The 22,951-nt window shown below is 39.6% G+C and overlaps 1 protein-coding gene across 2 annotated transcripts in view; it reads left to right on the forward strand.

Annotated features, from left to right (window-relative positions):
* Window positions 1–22,951, forward strand: part of SIN3A (SIN3 transcription regulator family member A) — a 77,354-nt gene that overhangs the window by 44,077 nt on the left and 10,326 nt on the right. For both annotated transcript variants that reach the window (XM_069071121.1, XM_069071122.1), the window contains exons 4-16: window positions 3,237–3,343; window positions 3,995–4,277; window positions 5,232–5,483; window positions 6,023–6,175; window positions 6,464–6,622; window positions 8,082–8,171; window positions 9,571–9,689; window positions 10,358–10,568; window positions 11,043–11,159; window positions 13,579–13,817; window positions 15,262–15,445; window positions 16,172–16,745; window positions 18,806–18,975. In XM_069071121.1, the coding sequence (XP_068927222.1) occupies window positions 3,237–3,343; window positions 3,995–4,277; window positions 5,232–5,483; window positions 6,023–6,175; window positions 6,464–6,622; window positions 8,082–8,171; window positions 9,571–9,689; window positions 10,358–10,568; window positions 11,043–11,159; window positions 13,579–13,817; window positions 15,262–15,445; window positions 16,172–16,745; window positions 18,806–18,975 (2,658 nt within the window). The remainder of the gene's footprint in view (window positions 1–3,236; window positions 3,344–3,994; window positions 4,278–5,231; window positions 5,484–6,022; window positions 6,176–6,463; window positions 6,623–8,081; window positions 8,172–9,570; window positions 9,690–10,357; window positions 10,569–11,042; window positions 11,160–13,578; window positions 13,818–15,261; window positions 15,446–16,171; window positions 16,746–18,805; window positions 18,976–22,951) is intronic.

The following is a 22,951-nucleotide window of genomic DNA, read 5'->3' on the forward strand; positions in this document are numbered from 1 at the left end:
GTGTTTATATGCAGTGGATAATAAATTTCAACCTGGAAGGAGCCTTACAGGATATGTAGTACCATTCTGTTGAGAACCTCTTTTATTGCCCTCTTGGTTTCGAGCACATAAATTTTAGCATTAGAGTCACATTTTGAACCTGGGTCTTGAGATTCCAAATTTATTGCTTCGTTCACACCATAGCTGCTTTATAACAATTAATCATATGTATGGACACCATTAAGAAAAACTTAAGGGAATTGGGAAATGAGGATGAGTTGCTAGGTAACCCCCTTTCTTTTTAAACCTATGTTTAGGTGATGCCTTTGCATAAGACTTGTAGATTTTAAAAGGGACTGCTGCGTGCTACATTGCTGATTTTTAAAATAAATTTTTATTAGTATTTTTTGTTTGCTTCTTTTATGTTGCCTAAATTTCCCCTTGTCCCTCTTCCTTTCTCCTCCTGGAGAACCTTCCCGTGTAACAAAGGAGAATTTTTTTAAAGAAAGAAAAGGAAGAAGAGAAAAATAATTGGCAGAACCAATTAGAATGTTGAAAAAAATCTGAGAATATATGTAGTGTTTCACATCTGTGGGCCTTCCACTTATACAAAAGAGTGGATATGGAGGTATCTTTACATATCTATCACATACTTATTCTTTATAATTTTGCAGACATTGACTTTTTAAAAATTATTTTATGGTTGTTTACCTAGCCATTTACTTTTTGAAGTTACAATGTGTATTTCTTGGTTTGGCTTAATTCACTCTGTGTCAAATTATGTAAGTCTTTTCATGCTTTTGTATTCATCATATTCATAGTTTCATTAGTGATCTCCTTGGGGTATATATGGTGAGTAGTAAAACCTTTAGGTCAAGGGATAGTTTAGTTACTTTATTTTCATAATTTCAAATTGCTTTCCAAGATGATTTACTGATTTGCAATTCCCCGATAATATACCAGTTTGCCCATCTTCCCATAGTCCCTTCAACATTGACTATTTCCATCTTTTGTCACCTTTGCCAGTCTTAGGGTTGTTTGGATTTGTATATCTCCTGTTATTAGTGATTTGATTAATATTTGACAATTCTTTTTAGAACTGTGTGTTCATATTCTTTGAACACTCTTCTATGAGGGAATAGTTTTATGACCTCTATATCTGCTGGTTGTCCTATGTATCTTAGATGACAAACACTTATCTGAGAAACTTGATACAAAGATTTTTTTTTCCCACTCACCTGCTTTTCCTGTTACCCTAGATGCATTAACTTTATTTGTACAGAAACTTTTCAATTTCAAGTAATCCACATTATCTTATTTTTTGTATTTGCCTATATTCCTTATTGGGATAAGAATATATCTTTGAATTATTATTTTTTTTAATTCAGTTCACCAAATATTTGTTGAGTGTTTACTTTGTAACAAATTTTTAATTTTCATTTACTTTTTGCACATGATCAGTTTATGTCCTTGTAGGGAGGGGTGAAGGAAAGGATGTTTGCCTTTTTAGAAAGTATAACCAGGTAGGTGTTAATGGGTTGCAGAAACAGGAAAGGAGATGTCCTACCTATTGTCCTCTTCACCCTGAGGCCAAAATGTAGGGAGTCCTCCCCCTTGATCTTTTAATGTCACCTTCAAACTAATCTTATTTCAGCCAGAGTGAGAACCATCACCACTTTACTAGAGGGAGGCTTAATGTACTTAGCTACCCACCCTTCCTATACAACTTCCTGTCCACTAGGGCTAGGGCCAGTTCAAAGCTGTGGGCTTTCTGTCTTCTGAACAGTGTTGCTGAAGGCCCTTAGGAATACTTTTGGCCAGGAGATATCTAACTTACTCCCTGGGAAAGGTTGGAAGGACAGACTGGGTGGCCCCATCCCAACTGGATCCACCAGGTCTTAGCTCTGGGGTTTGAGGTGGAGTCAGCTAAGGGAGGGAGGAAGGAGGAGTATTGGCCAAGTGAGAGTGAGTTAAGACTCTCAGTAGGAGAAGGAGAGAGCAGCTCCTTCATTTGTTTTAAAGACATTTTTTAAAATATCAGCAAATAAACAGTGCGATCTACTTTCCAGTCAGTTGTTAGCCTATAAAGTTGTGATCTTCTAAAGAGCATTATTTGTAGAAGCCTGCTTATTTCTCCTCAAATCTTCATGAAGGAAGCCCTCAATCCATGGAGAGATGATGGATTCAGTTATCTATTATTGCCCTTCTCTTCTGGGGTAGTGATACTGTCTTGAGACTTTTACCAAGAATTTGATATTCTCCTATTTTTCAAATACTCTGAGAGTTAATCCCTCTTCTCAAAACTGTTACCATCAGCATAAACTTTCTCAGTGGTCTTATTCCTTTAGGAGTCAATACTGCTCATAGTCTGCCATTTTGTTCTGTAGGAGTTTTACAAATGCGTTTTTATTCTAATTTCTTTTTTCCTTGGCTGCTCTCTTTCTGCTTGACAAGGAAATCAGGTTTTTGCTGGGGTAAAGTCATTTAAAGACTCTGTTGGTCTCCTTTATTTCATTACATGATTTATCTGTTGATTTTTTTTTTAAAGTCTTTCTCATAGAAATACTCAAGTGTTTGCTGAGTTGAATTAAAAGACAGTAACTAGCAGCAGAGGCACGTGGTAGATATGAGTAGGTTGTAACATTTTACCCATGAAGAAATCATTAGGATAATCAGAATAACAGAAATGTATGGTCAGATAATCAGTGGACTAGACATGTAATGAAAGTGAGGAATAATAAATGAGTAGCTTATATGCTCCACTAGTATCTATACATTGCAAAAATATCTTGAGGATGATTTCCAGTACATTATAAGAGGTATTCTGGAAGATACAGATCGGATTATGGAATGGGTTACAGTCTGCATCATCGAAAGGACTACACATAGCTTGGAGATCTCAGCTCTACAGGTACTGAAGTGTGGAAATCACTGGACTAGGGGCTGAGGATCTAGGTTCTTGGACTTCACATTCAACATTCTTTGCATTATGCCATGCTTCCTTAAAAAGTTCTGTTGAATGTTTTACTGATATGAGGAAATGTTTGTCTTTTGACTCACGTTTTCAGAAATGGGGCTTACCCCCATGATTCCTTAATTATTTAAGACCTTGAATAGGTGATTAATATCCTTAATATTTTCTTTTTATCCATTTTCTAGGATTTTTAGATTCTGAGTTTTATGTTTAGCTAAAAAAATCACTGTGTAGCTTGTGGCTTAATTTTTTGGATGGATAATTGTGGGGTTTGTCTTTGTAGGTGGAGGATGCTCTGTCCTATCTTGACCAGGTAAAGCTGCAGTTTGGTAGTCAACCTCAGGTCTACAATGATTTCCTGGACATCATGAAGGAATTTAAATCTCAAAGGTAAAAAGACATTTTACAGCTATCCTGATGTCCTGTGTTTAGATGGGAGTGTTTGAGGAGGAAGTCTAATGCCATTTTGGGGGATATGGAAGGATTTTTTAGGTTTGGATCTCCATTAGTGCAAGCTTCTTCCGTGGAATAGTGGGACAGGTAGAGTGCTGAGCACTTTTTCTTTCTCCTTAATAGCCAGATTTCCAACTTTGGGGAGCCAAGTTTTCATCAAATTTTTCCTCTCTCCTGAGAAATCTTTATTGAGATTGATCTAAATAATTCCAAAAAAGAATTTGAGACTCTTTGGTGTTCTTATAACACAAATTATTAATATATGTGAAATAGAAGTTAACTAAATTGTGCAGTGTATGTAGTATAGTGTATAGTATATAGATGTTCTACTATACACATAACATACACATGTATAGTGTAGCCCAAGGAGTAACTTGAGCTTCTTAAAAATGAGTTACTGATCTAGACTTTGCTCTTGCTTTGTAGAATGAAGCATTTGCGGTTGATCTCTTTACCAGGTTCTTTATTGAAAAAATCTATTACTTTTATAGTGAATTTCAGAGAAATTATGGTCATTTTGGTATATTTCATATGTGTGGTCTCTGGGTAGTTCTTAGGTAATTTGTAACGTTTCTTTCTTCTTTTCAGTATTGATACTCCAGGAGTGATTAGCCGGGTGTCACAGTTATTTAAAGGCCACCCTGATTTGATTATGGGCTTTAACACCTTTTTACCTCCTGGCTATAAAATTGAGGTGCAGACCAACGATATGGTGAATGTAACAACTCCTGGCCAAGTTCACCAGATTCCCACCCATGGCATCCAGCCTCAGCCTCAAGCTCAGCCTCAGCATCCTTCCCAGCCATCAGCCCAGTCCACCCCGACCCCTGCTCAGCCAGCCCCTCAGCCGCCACCTGCCAAAATCAGCAAGGTGAGGACTTGGGAACATTCCATTCATGTCAGAGAAATACTTTTGAAACACATTGTCTCGGTTCTCATAACACTTTGACAAAGAGGTCATTGAAAAATGTCTGAAATTGTGGATGTGAGTAATTTGTTTGTAGTTCAATATGCCGGCTTCTTTACTTGTGGAATGGTTCAACTTTGTACACCAAAACCAATAGAAAAGACTTTTTTTTTCCATTTCAAAAATAAAACATAAAGTCTATAGAGAACTCAGAGGTAATGTGGCAGATAGTGATAATGCTGGGCTCTGGATTCGAATCCAGACTGAGATAACTCCGTGTGCCACTGTGGCCATAGCATTTAACCCTTCTGAGCCTTGGGCATCTTCCTGGGGCTTTATTGAGAAATCATAAGTCGTTATCCTGCCCTGGAGAAATCATAGATCCTTTGATTTAGGTAAATGAAGAATAATCCACTTTGAGAGGTTTTTTGTTTGCCCTTGTTAACCCACAAGGGATTCTCACAAATTTTGATCGACTAGGTCCTGTAAGCTATAAGAGGTAGCTTGGTGGCAGAGTAGACAGAGAGGTGACCTTCAGAAAGACCTGAGTTTAAGTTCTTCCTCTGATATAGACTAGCTATATGACCCTGGTCAAGTTATTTAATCAACTTAATGCCTTTAGACAACCTTCTAAACTACATTGTGGAATAGGAATAGTAGCTTATCTGTGTCAGTATATGAAATTTCTTCTGGAATTTTCTTACACTAATGAAATCATAATTTCTCTCCTCCTCCCCCTCTTTGCAAAAAATAAATAAACAAAAAACAACAAATCCTCTTTTGTTAGCCTATGTATACAGCATACCAAGATTGAATAAATGATATGTTTATCTGGAAGCATATTCTTTCTCTACTGGTATGGTAGCCTATTTGAATCACATCATTCCTGTTCCTAAAGCGGGAAATATTTTTTTTCAGCCATCCCAGCTCCAAGCACATGCTCCAGCCAGTCAGCAGACACCTCCCCTCCCACCATATGCTTCACCACGTTCTCCACCAGTGCAACCTCACACACCTGTGACAATCTCCCTGGGAACTGCCCCGTCCTTACAGAACAATCAGCCTGTGGAGTTTAATCATGCCATCAACTATGTTAACAAGATTAAGAATAGATTCCAGGGTCAGCCAGATATCTATAAAGCATTTCTGGAGATTTTGCACACATATCAGGTAAGAGCTGTCTTGTTAATGTGCTTTAACCAGAATGTCCTGTAAGAGTGTCCTGCTCACGTAAACCATGTTAATATATCCCTTGACTCTTTCTGAAAATCATCAATCAGTAACTCTGCTTAACATATTTAAGCCAGATTTTTTCCGTGATGTAATTATCCTGAAGCAATTGAACAAAAGATTTTAAAGATTGATTCTGTTTGAAATGAATATTTATATACGTAGGAAGTCTAGAGTATCACTTGTATAGTACAGTTAATAGTGGAATAAGGAAAAAAAATTCCACATGTAGTTTTATGTCAGTTGATTGTGAACTCATGGGCATTGGGAATGCCTGCCCTAATTTTTAAGAGGCTGCCATTCACAATTGTTCTTATCTTGATGACTGTGGAACCCTCAGGGAGAACCAGATCCAAGAAGGTCAGCTTCTTCCCTCCTCTGTGAAGGCAGTTGAAGTGATAAGGTCAGAGGCCTGGGAATGTGAGTGATATGAGCATGTCAGACAGGGAGCTCAGGCTTTCCTTCCTCTCTTGTGACAGAAGGAGCAACGGAACGCCAAGGAAGCTGGCGGGAATTACACGCCAGCCCTGACAGAGCAGGAGGTGTATGCACAGGTGGCCCGTCTGTTTAAAAATCAGGAAGACCTCCTGTCAGAGTTTGGGCAGTTCCTCCCTGATGCCAATAGCTCCGTGGTGAGTGCTTTGCATTAGGATTGACACAATGAGTATAGGTGTCTAAGGGAACAACAGACAAACTTGTGTCCTGGGCAGTTTCTTGGTCCAGTAAAAGGGGTTTGGAGACTGTTTAGCTTCAGTGATGGGCTTTAAAACTAAACTCTCTTGGTGTAGAAATTCTTGTAGATTGGTTTATAGCAAAATGGTAGAGTAGCATTTAGAGATCACTTGGAATTAGCAACAACTAACTCCCCCCCCAAAAAAAACCCCAAAATGGAGTTCTCTGATAATCTGTGTCTTACTCAGCTTTTAAGTAAGACGACTGCAGAGAAGGTTGAGTCTGTGAGGAATGATCATGGAGGCACTGTGAAGAAACCCCAGCTGAACAACAAGCAGCAAAGACCCAGCCAGAACGGCTGTCAGATCCGCCGCCACTCTGGGACTGGCACTACTCCCCCTGTGAAGGTGAGGTCGGAGGCCCTTTCTCTGACTCTGTATCAGGGTCTCCTAGGTGGCAAGCATTCAGAGAGGTGGGTGATCACATCTTCGCTGAACTCAGACCCCTTGAAGAAGTATAATTTATGTTGGGGACAGACCTGTCATTGATCTCATTAGCATGGGAGACTCCCTCTAGCAGCATGGATGAACAGCTCTGTCGTTTATAGTCTGAATGAGCTGCCTGCATTCCAAGAGGGCAGATGCCATGCCTGTGACCATATAGCCAACATGTGGCCGGGAGAGTGCTTAAACCTGGGTCTCCTAACCCCGTGGCTAGTTATAGTTATTGGCTACACAGCTACTTTTCCTGTGTCTTGTCTTTTTTTAAAATGTACTTTAGTATAATTTCCATGGCATCAATCAAGTTGAATTTTCATCATTTGTATGTATTCTTTGTTTGGGCTATCTGTCCTTCTCTATTAATTTCCAGTGTAGCAGTAATTAGGTCATCAAATCAAAGTCTCCTCCTGTTCTCTGTCACCTCCCCATGTGGGAGCTTTGTCCTGTCTTGGGAGTTTGTAACTCCATTTGTCTTTTCCTGCTTCAGTTTTTCCATTTTTAGGAGTAAGGTAGTTTATTCCTCACTAAGAACTAGATGCTGGAAATTATTCTATTGACTTTCCTTTGTAATTAAATTCATTTTTGCTTGAGGTAGGATTGTCTTTTTAAAAGCTGTTCATAGGCTGTGGTTCCTCTTGTGTGTTGTACTGTGGTTCCATGTGTGACTCTATTTCCATCAATTGGGTATTTCATAACGTATAGTTGGGTATCGGTTTTATTAAACTTGAATTTGTTTGTTGTATGTAGGGTAATATCAGCACATTAGCATGGCTTTGGGTTGGATTAGCATCCTCTTCAAAGAGAATCCTTAGATTAAGTGATCTCAAGTTAGTCTGTATGGATATTACTCCCCCTTCCAAAAGAGTTGGTAATCTTTGTCAACTCTTTTCTTATTTAGTGATACTTTCATGTATTATCATTTAACTTCTCGTGTAATCATATAATACTTCTATCTAAATTGAACCCAAAATTCCATTTGTATCCTCTAAAAAAAATTGCTTAAGCAGTTTTTATTTTCTGTCTCCTTTTATAAATAATCTACCTGTTTGTGAAAAAACTAAAGAAATCTTTAAAAGAAGAAAAGTAATATTTAAAACATTACAATAGGATCTAAACAGTTTGCAGAAATGAAAATTAGGGAATTGAAATATCTGGGAACATTTTATTGAAGAAGAAAACTGGTGAACTTTAAATGAAATCAAGAAAAGCTTTGGCATACTGAGGCAAAGAAAGGATTCCATGGCGTTATTTTCTCCATGCTAGTTGAAGATAGTTAGAGATGGACCCCTGAATGTACAAATAGAATAAGCTCTTACCTCCTTAGTTTCTTAATCATATGATTGTAATTTATCTTTCTTTTTTGTAGAAGAAACCCAAACTATTAAGCTTAAAGGACCAGCCCTTGGCAGAAGCCAGCAAACATGGTGTAGGAACTGAATCCTTGTTCTTTGAGAAGGTGAGGAATGAATGTATAGATGGGTTGAAGTTTGTGTCATGTCCAGTTTGTTTAATGGTAGCACTTTTTTTGTTTCATTGATATTTATGATATAATAAAAGGTTTCTGAATATCAATCCCCCTATTCCCCCAACTCCAAAAAACCAACTATAAAAGAAGCCCCTCCACTCCCCTCCCCTCTTGTTCTCTGGGACCAGCTTTGATTGTTGGTAGCAGTACCTGAAGAAGATTCTCTCTCTCTCTCTCTCTCTCTCTCTCTCCATTTACCTGGTCTTTTTATATGGTCATATTTTTTTTTATCGTGTTACCTGCAAATTTGTTACAGCTAGCCAAATGTGCTACCATAACCAGTCAGTTGTTTTGGGGGGTGGATGTGTGAATTCAGTTCCACCTAGATCCAGCTTTCTCTTATTCACTGAGAGGAGAAGCTGTTCAGAATACCTAGATGTAATCTTGTAGTAACATTAAGAATTCTACATTGTAGAGGGGCGGCTAGGTGGCACAGCAAGTACAGCACTGGCCCTGGAGTCAGGAGGACCCGAGTTTGGTTCTGGCCTCAGACACTTAACACCCACACAAAAAAACTAGTCGTGTAACCTTGGGCAAGTTACTTAACTCCAGTTGCCCCCCAAAAGGCAAAAAAACAAAAAGAATTCTCCATTATGAAAATCCCAGACAAGTTGTGATGTCTGTAAAAATCCCCATCTGTTGGAGATTGGTGCCACATTGTAATCCTCTAATTGCTGGGATATTTGACCTTGAGAAAGTTGACCTTTTCATGGCTTCTGGTGTACTTCTGGAAGGTTTAGGTGATATGCCTAAAACTGGGATTTGTTAGCTCTAAACTTGAGGGGTCTTAAGAAAAGCTATGCAGTGGTATAGAGAATTTCTTCCTTTGTTGAACTCCCTTCATAGCCTCCTCGTGTCATCAGCAGTATAGCTGTCATTAGAATTGTCAGCAAGTGTTATAGGCCCTGCTGACAATAGTGTATAATGCACCTTTAGCCTGAGATGATTTGGGATCAGCCCTGTAATAACTTTGATAGCCCCTCCCAGAGAGCATCTGTCACTCCATGGTGGGTTGCTCTTCATGACTCCACAAGGCAAGTAGAGTGCTTGTTGGCTTTCACTTCTGTGAGGCAGTCACTCACTCTTCCTAAATCCAGCCTGCACCATCTCAGCAGCCTACAGCTGTCGGCTGTTCGAGGCCAATTTCAGGTCGGGGCTGAAGCAATGTGGTTGAAAGTACTGTTATTCCTGAGATTCCTGCTGTGGGCCTCTGGATAAGCAGTGTGAGGTTTTGTGTTGCACACTGAGAATGGTACCCACAGCATTGTGGGGGCCCCTTCAGTGCGTGTCCCTCCCTGTTTTCACTGTTACCCTCTCCTATTTCTCCAAGGTCCGGAAGGCCCTGCGGAGTACAGAAGCCTATGAGAATTTCCTGCGCTGCCTAGTCATCTTTAACCAAGAGGTCATCTCTAGGCCAGAGCTTGTGCAGCTTGTTTCTCCTTTCCTGGGGTGAGTGAAGGAGACTGGGGCCCAGGAATTAACTCTCACTGCAAGGTGTAGGGGCACCAAAGAGTGCTAAAGCTAAAGAGAATTGTAAAGGTCATCTTGTTCAACCTTTTCATTCTTTAGGTAAAGAAAAGTGTCCCTGACAGGTTTAGCATTGTACTCAGGATCAGGTTTTTGGATCAGACTTTAGCCCCTTGACTCCTAACACAGTGCTTGGTGTTGGTGGAGACCTGGTCAGTCATTTCATTTTTGGGTCTCAAGAATTACATGAACATTGGAAGCACCTGAGCTGATATTGCCTGAACAAGAGAGGATGGAAGTTTTTTTTTAATTAAATTTCATGTCCATAAAGGAAAACAGGACACTTTTCAATGAGGCTTTTCCCTGCTTTTTGCTTGTGATCCAGAATCATGGCCCATTTTCACACCAGCCTTTTTCTCAAGTCACCTTTTTTCTGTTAGCCCAGAATGACAGAGATGAACAAGGGTGGCTTCTTGGAGGCTTGGAGATTTCAGGGGAGACTTGGGCATTGAGAAGTGACCAGAAGCAGGACTGAAGAAGAATTCTGAAATGTTGTAGTTCTTCCTTTTGGAAACAAAGCCTTGATACTTTCAAGTATAGCAGTTATTGACCTTTTGCGGGGGGGTGGGGTGTGTGCTTTGTTTCTTTAGGAAATTCCCAGAGTTGTTCACATGGTTTAAGAATTTTCTGGGTTATAAGGAGTCTGTTCACCTGGAGACCTTTCCAAAAGAACGTGCCACAGAGGGCATTGCTATGGAGATAGATTATGCCTCTTGTAAAAGATTGGGGTCGAGCTACCGAGCCTTGCCCAAGAGCTACCAGCAGCCCAAATGCACAGGACGGACACCGCTGTGTAAGGAGGTAAGAGGTGACAATCTGATCCACCCTACATCCTCGTGTTCCTAGAGTGCCAAGTGTCTAGACATTGCATGTTTGGCCAAGGAAGCCAGAAACTCCCCAGTGAGAGAAACTGCCTTGATGGAAAATTGTTTCTCTTGTTATTTAGTGTATCTCTTAGCTAATATTCTTTTATAAACACAATTCTAGTTGGGGATCATAACAAATAACTATAAAAGATGAAAGTCTTGGAAAAAAACCAAGAAAATGATGACTCTCCCACATGATATTTGTACTCTATCAGTCACTTAAAAGCTATTGGGCTATTTTATCTTGGGTAGTAAGTAGTAAGATCGTACTTTAAAAAAGGAAAATTATAACACTAGGAGGAAGTTTAAAATTGTGCTTTATTTAATTAATGCAACATCCTTGGGAGTTCAAAGAACTGGCTATAATGAAAGCTCTTTTTAAAAAATTGTCCGTACTTTTCACCAAAAGGTTTTAAACGATACCTGGGTGTCTTTCCCTTCATGGTCCGAGGACTCCACTTTTGTCAGCTCGAAGAAGACACAGTATGAAGAGCACATCTATAGATGTGAGGATGAACGCTTTGAGGTATGGCTTCACTCTGGTTGGCATTCTGAAGTTGTGGGGAGGTAGGGCACAGAGTGCTCAATCTGGAAGCAGCGTGTTTGGACTGTAAATGGAAAAATTTGGTCTAGCAGTTGAGATTCTGCCTTCCCTCCCTCTTCCTCTCCCCTCCATCTTTTGCCCCCTTCTTTGAGCTGCTCAGAATGGGCATCGTGGTGAGGTTGGTGAGCTCAGAGTCCACAAGTTCTTTTTTCATATTTCTGAAGTTTAAATTTGAAACTCTTATTCAAAGAAGAATGCAGGGGTTTATATTAAAGTTGATGAGGAATTGGTGAAACTAAAGGAAGGGAGGTAGAAATTGTCGTCATTCTGAGTGGTATAGATAGTCTTCTGTCTTCTTGAGGTTTTTTTTAAAAGTACCTAGTGTAGGAATAGTTTACCAGAGTTTACCAATGTCAGCAACAGCTTCCCCAGAATTTGCCAAGGTCAACAAAGCTGTAACAGTTTTTGCCTCTAAATATTAGGATGCATATATTATAATTATCAAAACTGGTAAATATTTCTGTTTAAATTTATATTAGAGTTATTTTATATTTCTGTTTTGTATATTAGAGGCAATATGGTGGTAAAGTATAAAGAAATCTGGCTTTGTATTCAATAATAATGACTAACATTTATATTGCAATTTTCATTATTGTCTCACTTGATCTTTGCACCAGCCATAGAAGGGGGATGTCCCACTTGATAGATGAAGAAACTGAGCGTAAAAGAGGTCAAATGATAGGGCCAGGATCACACAGCTAGCATATGTTTGAGGCAGAAGGTGTATTTGAGTTTTTTGACTCTGAGGTCCAGGCTCTGCCCACTGTACAACCTTGTCCCTGTGGTATTTGTGTTAGAAGTATAAAATGTTAGAGCATGCCAGTGCTGTGGAAAGTCCTGGGTTCAGATTGTGCCTGTGATCCATCCTGGGGATATGGCCCTTGATTAAGCCTCCTCAATGACCTCTGAACTCCAGACAACTCTCAAAGATTTTAAATAGCAGGGAATATGTGTGTTGGCTTTGATAGGTAGAGGTCCTCAACAACAGGTCTGGTTTTTAAAATAGCCATTATTAAATACAGATGTAATTCCTATTCTGTGTGAAATGCTACATTTTCTTAAGGAGGTATATTTTCCCTCTCCCTGCTTGCTTCAGGGGTTATCCTCAAAGCCTGTAGGCCCTGCCTGCTGTGGAGTTGGGGGTAGTAGAGTCACCTGCCCAGTTTACAAGGACCTGTACAAATGCTCTTGTGCTTTGGGATGTAGAGCAGACAGTAGGAGTTTGCTTGTCTGCATGGACCTGTGGGGAGGTGCTCTGTATAGGGACACTGTCATTTAAACGCAAGCATTCTCTACTTTTTTCACTGCCACACACAGGATGTCCTAGCTTTAGTAAAGCTCTGGACTGCCCTTTGACTTCTGGGACACCTACTGTATACAACACTAGGAAGTTAACTGTTAGAAGATGGCCTTGCTTTTTAAAAACTGTTCAAAGTGTCCCAATCAGTCAGAATATACAAAATTAGAAAGGGGCTTTGTAATTCTTTAAAACTCTAAAAAAGTCCAACTCTTTAAAATTGTTTTCGTCTTTTACCCCCAGTGTCTGGGGCACTGTCTTCCCTCTAACTAGGAGGCAGTTAATATTTGTTGGATTCAGTTGCTAGGAAGGGAACCAGATTTATTTTTGCTAATGAGCACATTCTCCTCAATGGTTGTCTATATCCCTTTTGCCAGTTTTTGACTAGTGAGAAGAAGAATTATGTTGGTAAGGAGAGAATGGGTGTGTGTGTGTGTGTGTGTGTGTGTGTGTGTGTGTGCGTGCGCGTGTGTGTGTGTAGGCATAGATATTGGGAGTCGAAAGAATGTATAGATGGTTAGATGCCTAGGTTGGAGTAAGAGACAGGTTTGTTACATATTTAGGACAGATGTAGGGACAACTTTGGTGAAGTTGCAAGTTGGTGAAGACCCACCTGAATCCAGAGTTTTATGTTCTAGAGCCAAATGAAGGTAGAAGGGCAATGGTCTGGTGCTTGGCCTGCCATGGATTCACAACTTCATTGCACAGCGAATGCAAGAAAATTATGGTTCTAAAATAAATGTTAATATGTGCTGAAATAGGGTAGAAATTATACTTGAGAATGTTAATTGTTGCTGTCACTCTGTATTGCATGAGTCCACTATATATAGGACAAGGCTATATGTGAATGAGCCAATGGACTAAAAAACAATTATCTGTAATAGATTTGATTTTAGCATTTTGTTGATGGGTTTTAATAATGACACATTTAATATTCAGGAAAAGGTGACAGCTCTAGGCGTGGGGTGTGCACCACTAGAGGCATATAGAAATTTGTTAGTAGTAAGTGTATGTTCATTAATTTCTTTTTCTGTTCTTTCTTAGCTTGATGTGGTCTTAGAAACCAATCTAGCAACCATCCGGGTCCTAGAGACAATTCAGAAGAAACTTTCACGTTTGTCTGCTGAGGAGCAGGCCAAATTCCGCTTAGACAACACTCTGGGCGGCTCCTCTGAGGTGATTCACCGGAAAGCGCTCCAGAGGATCTATGCTGATAAAGCAGCTGACATCATTGATGGTCTGAGAAAGAACCCATCCATTGCTGTTCCTATAGTTCTGAAGAGGTATGGTCTTGACAGCAGAGAATGTTGCATATTGCATTGTGCTTGTGTTTGTGAAGGAAAGACTGGAGAGCTTGTTCAGCTCCAGCCTGGGCATTTCTTCTTTTTTTTTTTCTTTTTGGATGGGGAAGGTAGGGCAATTGGGGTTAAGTGACTTGCCCAAGGTCACGTGGCTAGTAAATGTTAAGTGTCTGAGGCCAGATTTGAACTCAGATCTCCTGACTCCAGGGCCAGTGCTCTGTTCATTGCACCACCTAGCTGCCCCTGGGCCTTTCTTGTTGGAGCCTTTTCCTACTTAAAGGCTCCTAAGGAAACCTCCCGGCCATGGTGTTGAGTGTTGAGTATTGTGTTTGTGCCAGAATACAGAGTAGAGGAAGATCCTTCAGGGACTGCTCTATAACGTACTTTCTTTGTATTCTTTAGCTTTTTACACTGTACATCTTGTGTCATGTGACAGTCTGAGCGTTTGAAACTGCTGAGAATTTTATACTTAGTGAAAATACACTTGTTTATGAATGGTTTCAGGAACATTCATTTCTTTTCCCTGTAAGCTGTTAGATATCTGTTTTTTCTAGTGGCAGATAGTGAGTACTACTCTAAAATGGGCTTTGTTTCTCTTTTTGTGAAAAAGGATTCCAGTGGAGTTTAATTCTTGACTTTTAAATCACAGGATGAATTTCTTTGCAACAGAGTTCTAGTATATCCATTTTTAATTCCCATTTTCATTTCTGTCTTGTCCCAGTAGGTTGTCTTAAGTAATTTGTTCAAATTGTTATTTTGGTCACTCAAAAATGCTCCCAAATATAACTTAAGTCCTTAGTGAATAACTTTCCCCCAGTAAACCAGAGTCTTCCAAGATTTGTTTTGTGCAGACTTTTGCCTCTTTTATCTCCCTTTATTCAGTATCCAGGTTTAGACCTATTGTAACTTGAATGTCTTTTCACCATTTAATCCATTTTTTCCCTTTTATTTATTTGAGATAACTATTATTTTCCTCTGCTACTTCTATATATGTTTTGTTGAGCTAATACACAAAGAACTGGGTTTTCAGCCACCTTTCCTTCATTCAAGCCTCTTATTTACTTATATTCTCATTATTGGTTTTAACTTTTTATTTGGTCCTTGAGTAATTTTCACACAACTCCCTACTTTCTTCTCTTTAGAGTTGGTATTTTTAGTTCACGTTTCTGAAATCTGAGATTGCTTCACAGCAAGCCTTTAGTAAAGTCTCTTCCTTGTTAGGTAATTTTTAAAATAAATTATAGGCATTGATGTGTACTGAAAAGAGTTAAGAGATTAATATATTTTCAGTTCTACTAAAGTGCTTGTTAGGGCCTGAATATATGACAGCATGGGACAGAACTATCCCTACTGGGGCCTTGATTGAGCCTGGTTCTGTGTGCTTACACTCCCTTGGTTCCTTTTATTTTGTTTTTGTCCATTGAAGGTTGAAGATGAAAGAGGAGGAATGGAGAGAAGCTCAGAGAGGGTTCAACAAGGTGTGGAGGGAGCAAAATGAGAAGTATTACTTGAAGTCCCTAGACCACCAGGGAATCAACTTCAAGCAGAATGACACCAAGGTCCTGAGGTCAAAGAGCTTGCTCAATGAAATAGAGAGCATCTATGATGAAGTAAGCTGGGAATCATGTTCCTTTGTGGGTGCCATTAACACTGTGCACCCTTCACATCTGTGATGTTATCCTGTGTGCAGCAATACTCGTTAATCTGTGATTACAGTGTGTGAATTAAGAGTGTCTGAGTTGGAAGTGACTTTGTTAATTTACTGCTCCATACCTGAACTAGAATTCCGCCAACAGAAGGGTACTACTTTCTTGATTTGTGTAAAATGCCCTTATGTTGTACAGAAGAAAATGAGAATGTCTTTCCTTGATTGTGATGTATTTCTACAACATCAAGTTGTATGGGTGCTTCATTCACAGTCTGGCCATTCCTTTTTGTGTCTGTCTCCATCTAAGTTTTAGAATTTCTTCTTCCAGGCTTTCCCTTTTCAATCCATCCTGCATGCTAGTACCTGACTCATCTTGAAGCCCTGCTTTTTTGTACCTGTCACAGCCTTGCTCAGAAACCTTTCTACTTTTGCACCCTCCCCAATCACCTGATAAAGTCAGAGTTTCCCATAGTACTTTTGAGGTTCTTGACCAATATTCTTAATACTGGTGGAATTCCATTAGCATTGATAATGTTGATTTTATGTCCTTTTTGTGTGACGTTGTATAGTGTTAGGGTACCTGTCTCATCTCTTTATGTTGTCTTGCTATAGCCATTAGGGAGTGGCCCAGTGGCAAGCATCTAATTTATGTCTGATATGTGTTCTGTTTGTGTCTTTCCTACCTCAGAGGCAAGAGCAGGCTACAGAAGATAATTCTGGAGTCCCTGTTGGCCCACACCTTTCTCTTGCCTATGAAGATAAGCAGATACTGGAAGATGCTGCTGCTTTGATTATCCACCACGTAAAAAGGCAAACAGGAATCCAGAAGGAAGACAAGTATAAAATCAAGCAGATTATGCATCATTTCATTCCAGACCTGCTCTTTGCCCAGAGAGGTGACCTTTCAGATGTGGAAGAGGAAGAAGAGGAAGAGATGGATGTGGATGAAGCCACAGGGGCTGCCAAAAAGCACAATGGGGTGGGTGGCAGCCCCCCAAAATCAAAGTTACTGTTCAGCAACACAGCAGCTCAGAAGTTTCGTGGTATGGATGATGTCTACAACCTCTTTTATGTCAACAACAACTGGTATATCTTCCTGCGACTGCACCAGATTCTGTGCTTGAGGCTGCTGAGGATTTGTTCCCAAGCTGAACGACAGATTGAAGAAGAAAACCGAGAGAGGGAATGGGAACGGGAAGTGCTGGGTATAAAGCGGGATAAGAGTGAGAGCCCAGCCATCCAACTCAGACTCAAAGAACCCAGTGAGTGACCGGGGTGGGGAGTCTTCAGGTGGCTGCAGTGAAACTGCTTTTATTTGTGGGACTTGGACAGGTGAACTAGTTACTTGTCCTTTTTTCCCCATTTTATTTTCTAGCTAACAAACATGTTTTCTCTCCTTCCCATTCCTATTTAAAAGGGGGGGGAAAAACCCTGTTAACAAATATGCATAGTAAAGCAAAACAAATTCCCATTGTGTTTATGTCCAAAAATGTGTATCTTAGTCTGTGTCTCAAAACAAATACTGATCTGTGCAAAGGAGGATGGCTAGTCATTATTGAATTCCCTGCTCGTTTGTATTGCAGACCTTGAGTCTTCGTGACCATCTGTCACTGATTATTCAGGGATGGGAAGGCAATCTAAAAACTGCACGTGTTGCCGTTGCCACAGGAGCAATAAAGCCCTGCGCAGAGCTTGAACTTTCTTGGGACTTAGGCCCATCAGTGAGAGTTTTTTTCCCTTTGACCATTGCAATTACTGATCATGCCAGAGCTTCTCAGTGAGGAGTTGGAAACAGAAACAAGATTTGAGTAGGAATATGCTTATTTTGCAAGTTGAAGAAGAACATAAAAGCAGACAGTATGAAAGGAAACGGGGGAATCAGAAGCAAAAAAGTCAGGGAAATTATGGACTGGCGCTACAGTATTTGAACTGAAAAGAATGTTCAGTATTATCTAGCTACATCCCAAATCACAAGTTACACATTTAGTCTACAGACCAGGATCCTTTCATAGACTCTGTCTGTGCTCTTGAGTAAGTCAGAAATCCTTTGACAGAATCACTCACTTTTGCCTGGGGAGCATATATATTAGGTTCTCATAAAGGCCTGAGCATTATTCCATAAGCACAGTCTGCACAGTAAGGGTTGACCATAGGGGATTATATCTAAGGTACTTTTAGGTAGGTTGTGAATTAGTTGTAAGATTGAGGAACATCTGGAATTAAATAGAATTCTAAGACACAGAGTTAGTGATTCTAATTTTTATCTCATTTTCTACCGAGAAAGCTAATAATCCTTCTGTGGCTACCAGTGTATATGGTTAGTGGTAAATCACTTAGAATATTTCAATCTTGAGCTAATATTTATTCTACAGAGAATAAATTTTACTGTTGTGCAATATATTGAAAAAAGTACCACCCAATTTCAGATAGTTTTTTTATTTATCAGTCTATGTTTTTCTCTTTTGTACACAGTCATTGTTGTTGACCAAATAATCTTTTAAACCTTCTGTGGACACTAATGGTTTCTAACTCTACTTGATTTTACCTTAAAAAAAAAAACAAGGTGCTGAAATTTAGATTGAAATGTAGCAGAAGAGCTAGGTAAATTATATTGATCACTACAGGTTTTTTTACCTTCACCTTTTCTCTCTATTTCTCAGCTATTGGACAGTTACTGGATTCTATTTCAGCCAGTGGGTGAAAGGATTCATACGCAGCTTGTACTAATCAGTTTGCACTTTGTAAAGTGCCATAGTTGAAGATCCATCCTTAAACAAAAGAATCCTGACAGACATATATGGAGATTGTCATTAAATGCAGATCACTTCTTACTGTCCCTAAAGGATTTTCTTTCTGTCTTGAGATGTCCAAACCCTTGAGTTGTCTTTCTTCTTTCCATATCCTATTTGAAACGAAACACTTCTCTGTGCATTAAAATAGCTTCTGAGCAAGTGATACGTGTGCTAAATGCTGTATTTTAACACAAGCCCAGAAAAAATTGTTCCCCTCTTGGGTAGGTCCAGAAACTTGTTGCAGGCACTCAATGTTGAGATATTTTTGTGCTTTCAAAATCACTTGAGTGCCAAGTAGCCCTGTCAGTAGCCAGCTTTACAGAGTGGTCATTTAATTTTAGAAACTGGCATTCGTTGTAAATCACTGTCTTCTTCTCTGCCAGGCTGGTCGTTTATCCACCTGTTTAAGGACATTAGCTGTCTCCAAACTCAGGGATTGGGTAGCTTTGTTGAATTCCTGTGGGAAGTGCTCTGTCTTGGCGTTTGGGGCATCAGACAAAGCTTCAGCATTTGTTGCTTCTTTCCCACAGTGGATGTCGATGTAGAAGACTATTACCCAGCCTTCCTGGATATGGTACGGAGCCTTTTGGATGGCAACATAGACTCATCACAGTACGAGGATTCTCTGAGAGAGATGTTCACTATCCATGCCTATATTGCCTTTACCATGGACAAATTAATCCAGAGTATTGTCAGACAGGTGAGAAAAGAATGGTCATTGCTTGATGAAGGCTGGAGATGAGGGAGAGTTTTTCCCAAAAAGAGCTCTTGAACAGATAAAACAGAAAAGGTTGTACTTAGTAATCAAGGAAAGAAGTTTCCTTTTTTAAAAAAGCCCTTACAGATTTTTTGGTGGTCTGGGGTTGGGACTATTCATTTTTTGTCTGTTTTCTTACATTATTTGTAATACTTGTGTCTTGTTGTTTTAGAACCATGTGTTTGCACTTTGTGCCTTTCTTTTGGCCAAGGTTCTAGGATTTTCTGCTTCATTGTTTTGTAGTCCACATTGAGAGAAATAAGATTGGCCTTGGTCATTCAAATGTCCTGTAAGAGTTCTAGCCCCTCCCCAGCCCATGACCTGCTTTGCTAGCAGGCCCAGAAGGTGAGCTGGTCTGGTGGGACTGACCACCTGGGTGTAATGCTTCCTTTTCTCTCAAGTTCCATTTAGTTCCATCTTTTTGCATTTTAGAACTTGAAATTTATTTAAAAGGGGAAGGGCATCATAACAAATGTTTGCTTTCATGCTTTTCCTCCATGTCTCTTCTCACAGTGGTTCCTTTTGTTTAGGTATGTCATGGTGGATGATTATGTTTGACTTCCACTCGTTCAGTTGTTATTTACCCAGAGTCCTGTGGGTTTTGACTAGGTGCTTTATAAATTGGTTTTTTACAACAGCAACAATAATAATAATAAAGGTACACTGAACAACTTATCCAGAAAACTCCAACTCAAGTGCTTTGCCTGGAGCTCTGAATTATCTAGAGGGATGCGATCCATTGTGACTCGATTTCTTGAATCATTGCCTTTAATATTGCAGAAAACTGTAATTCATTTGTTTGCAACTAGATGAGGTGAAAATGTTGCTGTTGTGCCTGTTGTTTTCATTGGCTAATCCGAGTTATTTCCATTATGCTAAAGGCTCTTGTATTCATCTTGGAGCAGTTAGTGCAGATCTGCTTCTCTTGTTGTGTCCAATATAGATAAGAGAATGTGAGGTTTTTAGAAATCACTAATGATTGTGATGTTTAGGAAACAATTGTCAGCACATCTTTTTTGTGTGTGCTTAAAAAAATGATTGGGCTTTTGGCCATGACTGTGATGCAGCAGTGCTTTCAGGTAACACTGATGATAATCGATTGCTGCTTGTGTTACCAGAGCCCAGTGGAAAGAGCAGGGATTTGAAGCCTGACCCTCTTCCACTTGTTGTCTCTGTGATCTTAGGCAAGCTGCTTCCCCTCTTGGGACCTCAATTTGTTTATCTCTAAAATAAGGAGATCTGAATTAGCATTCTAGAATTCCTTCTAACACGTTTGGTTATCATTGGGAAGTCCATGTGATCTGGAAAGAATGCTGAACGGGCGTCAGAGGAATTCTGTCTCTGTCCCCAGGTGACCTTGTTGGGTTTCCTCATCAATAAAATGAGGGAATTGGTTGGATATGACTTAGAATAAGGTCTCCTGGGGTGGCTAGGTGGCGCAGTGAATAGAACACCGGCCCTGGAGTCAGGAGGACCTGAGTTCAAATCCAACCTCAGACACTTAACACAAAACTAGCCCTATGATCTTGGGCAAGTAACTTAACCCCAGTTGTCCTACCTTCCCCCCTGCAAAAAAAAAAGAAATAAGGTCTCCTCTATTCTAAAATTCTATTCTGTGATTTATTGGAACTAATACTACTTGCAGGTATTTTACAGAATAACTTAAAAGTAGTTCAATTTTTTTTGACATGTTGATTGGTTTTGCTGATTTGTTTTCTCTTCCTCTTATAAAAATTGTTAGAAAGCACTTTAATTCTCTGGGAGGGGGAAAGGAAACCAAAGGAAATGTAGGCAAAGTAAAAACAGAAGATATGTAATATAAGCAGTTGTTTAAATTGTTTAAACTGCTTGTGGTTGATTTTTAAATAAGTAGACAATCCATCCATTAAGTGAAATTCACAAGCTAAAATCTTAATTCATTAGGAAAGTTTGCATTGTATGTATTTGATCTTTCAGCATCCCTATGAGGTAGTTACAACAGAGGTATTGTTTATTGTTTCATATTACATATGGGGAACCTATGCCTTGGGGTGATTTGATTACACAGCTGATGCTTAGAAAAATTTGAATGTAGGCTTGCCCTGGTTCCCAATTTGGCCCTTTACCTCTTGGTACATTTTACAACCTTGTACTTGTTTTCTTGATATCTTTTCTATGAAAATTAGAGCAGGTTTCACCCAGCAAACTTATAGCACTGAATTTTATTTTATTTTTACTTTTTAAAAAAATGTGATAGTATTTTTTTCCTAATTTACATGTAAAGAGTTTTCAGCTTTCATTTTTATAAAATTCTAAGTTCTAAATTTTTTCTCCCTCCCTTCTCTTCCCCTCCCCAAGACAGCAAGCAATCTGATATAGGTTATATGTGTACAGTCATGTTAAACGTATTTCTACATTAGTCATGTTGTAGAATAAGAATCAGAACAAAAGGGAAAAATGAGAAAGAAAAAAAACAAGACAAAAAAGGTGAAAATAGTCTGCTTTGCTCTGCATTCAGACCCTGTAGTTCTTCCTCTGGGTGTGGTGAGCAGTTTCTTTCACGAGTCTTTGGGACTTGTCTTGAATCCTTGTATTGCTGAGAAGAGCCAAGTCTGTCACAGATAACTGACACGTAGTGTTGCTATTGCTGTGTACAATGTTCGCCTGGTTCTGCTTACTTCATTTAGTATCAGTTCAGTCTTTCCAGGCGTTTCTGAAGTCTACCATAACCCTGAATTTTAAAGTGATTCAGAATTTTTTTTTCCTGCTCCTGCTCCCCTCAGCCACTGAAGGAGGATTCCTCTTCCTTTTCATTTTGTAGTGCTGCTTCCAGTCTGTCCTTGCCACCTGTTTTGATGCCACATCTTCTCTTTCATCCAGGATGGTCACCGAACAAGAATGTGAGAGTTGCAGTGTTGAATCATGACAAGATCCAAAGTCTTACACATGGACCTCTTGCCTTGGATCACAGTTTCCTTACCTTTCACCTTTCTAACTACCTTAAGCCTCCCCGTCTACTTACTTGTTGCCATCATCATGATCTGCTACATTAGTTCCTTCTGGCATCGCTTGCCTCCCTTTCCTAGCATAGATACCAGAATCAGATGTTTTCAGTACTGCTTTGTGACTCCTAAAGACAGCTGTTCTGACCCTCTGGTGCCTTGTCATACCCCTTTCTAATTGTGGGTTATTCTAAATGCCTGCTTCTGGGATGGTAAAATCTGCAGAAAGTAATACAACTTTGAATCTGTGGTACATTCATTCACTCTGTCAGTGCTGTTGTGGACTTATTTATTTATTTCAATGTTACTTTTTCCCCGCAGTGGTGGTTGCATTGAATATACTCTTCAAGTTATAAATTCTAGCCCTTCATTCATAGCAGGCAGTCTCATCTCCTACTTTACATGAATCAGTTTGCAGGCCTTCTAGTGCATGCTTCCTTTCATTCTGTCTCAAAGTGTTTGTCACACCATTCTTTTCAAAAAATTTCCGTTTTTATTTCTTTTCTCATTCCCTTTTATATCCTTTTCCTTTCCCAAGGTTCCACCTCTATGCTTGATCGAACTTTCATCTTTTCTTGGACTTTTATCACTTATATCTTTTCCTTTCTATCTTTCGTCTCTTTTTCTCTACTGGATCTTTCTACTTTCATTTTTGAGAATCCCTGACCCTGAACATTCACTGAACCTTGCTTTCTTTTTTCTTACTGTCTTTTGCTCCTTATATTTCTGGTTTTTGCTTTTTATTGTTGTTGTTTGTTTGTTTTTTGCTTTTTGGAGGGGGGAGGATAGGGCAGTTGGGGCTAAGTGACTTGCCCAAGGTCACACGGCTAGTTTTTTGTGTGTGTATGTGTGTTAAGTGTCTGAGGTCGGATTTGAACTCAGGTCCTCCTGACTCCAGGGCCGGTGCTCTCTTCACTGCGCCACCTAGCCGCCCTATT

The sequence above is a fragment of the Petaurus breviceps genome, unplaced genomic scaffold (assembly GCF_028583685.1).
Source record: "Petaurus breviceps papuanus isolate PSGF00001 unplaced genomic scaffold, PetGlider_PUasm1.0 90825, whole genome shotgun sequence".
Taxonomy (NCBI): domain Eukaryota; kingdom Metazoa; phylum Chordata; class Mammalia; order Diprotodontia; family Petauridae; genus Petaurus; species Petaurus breviceps.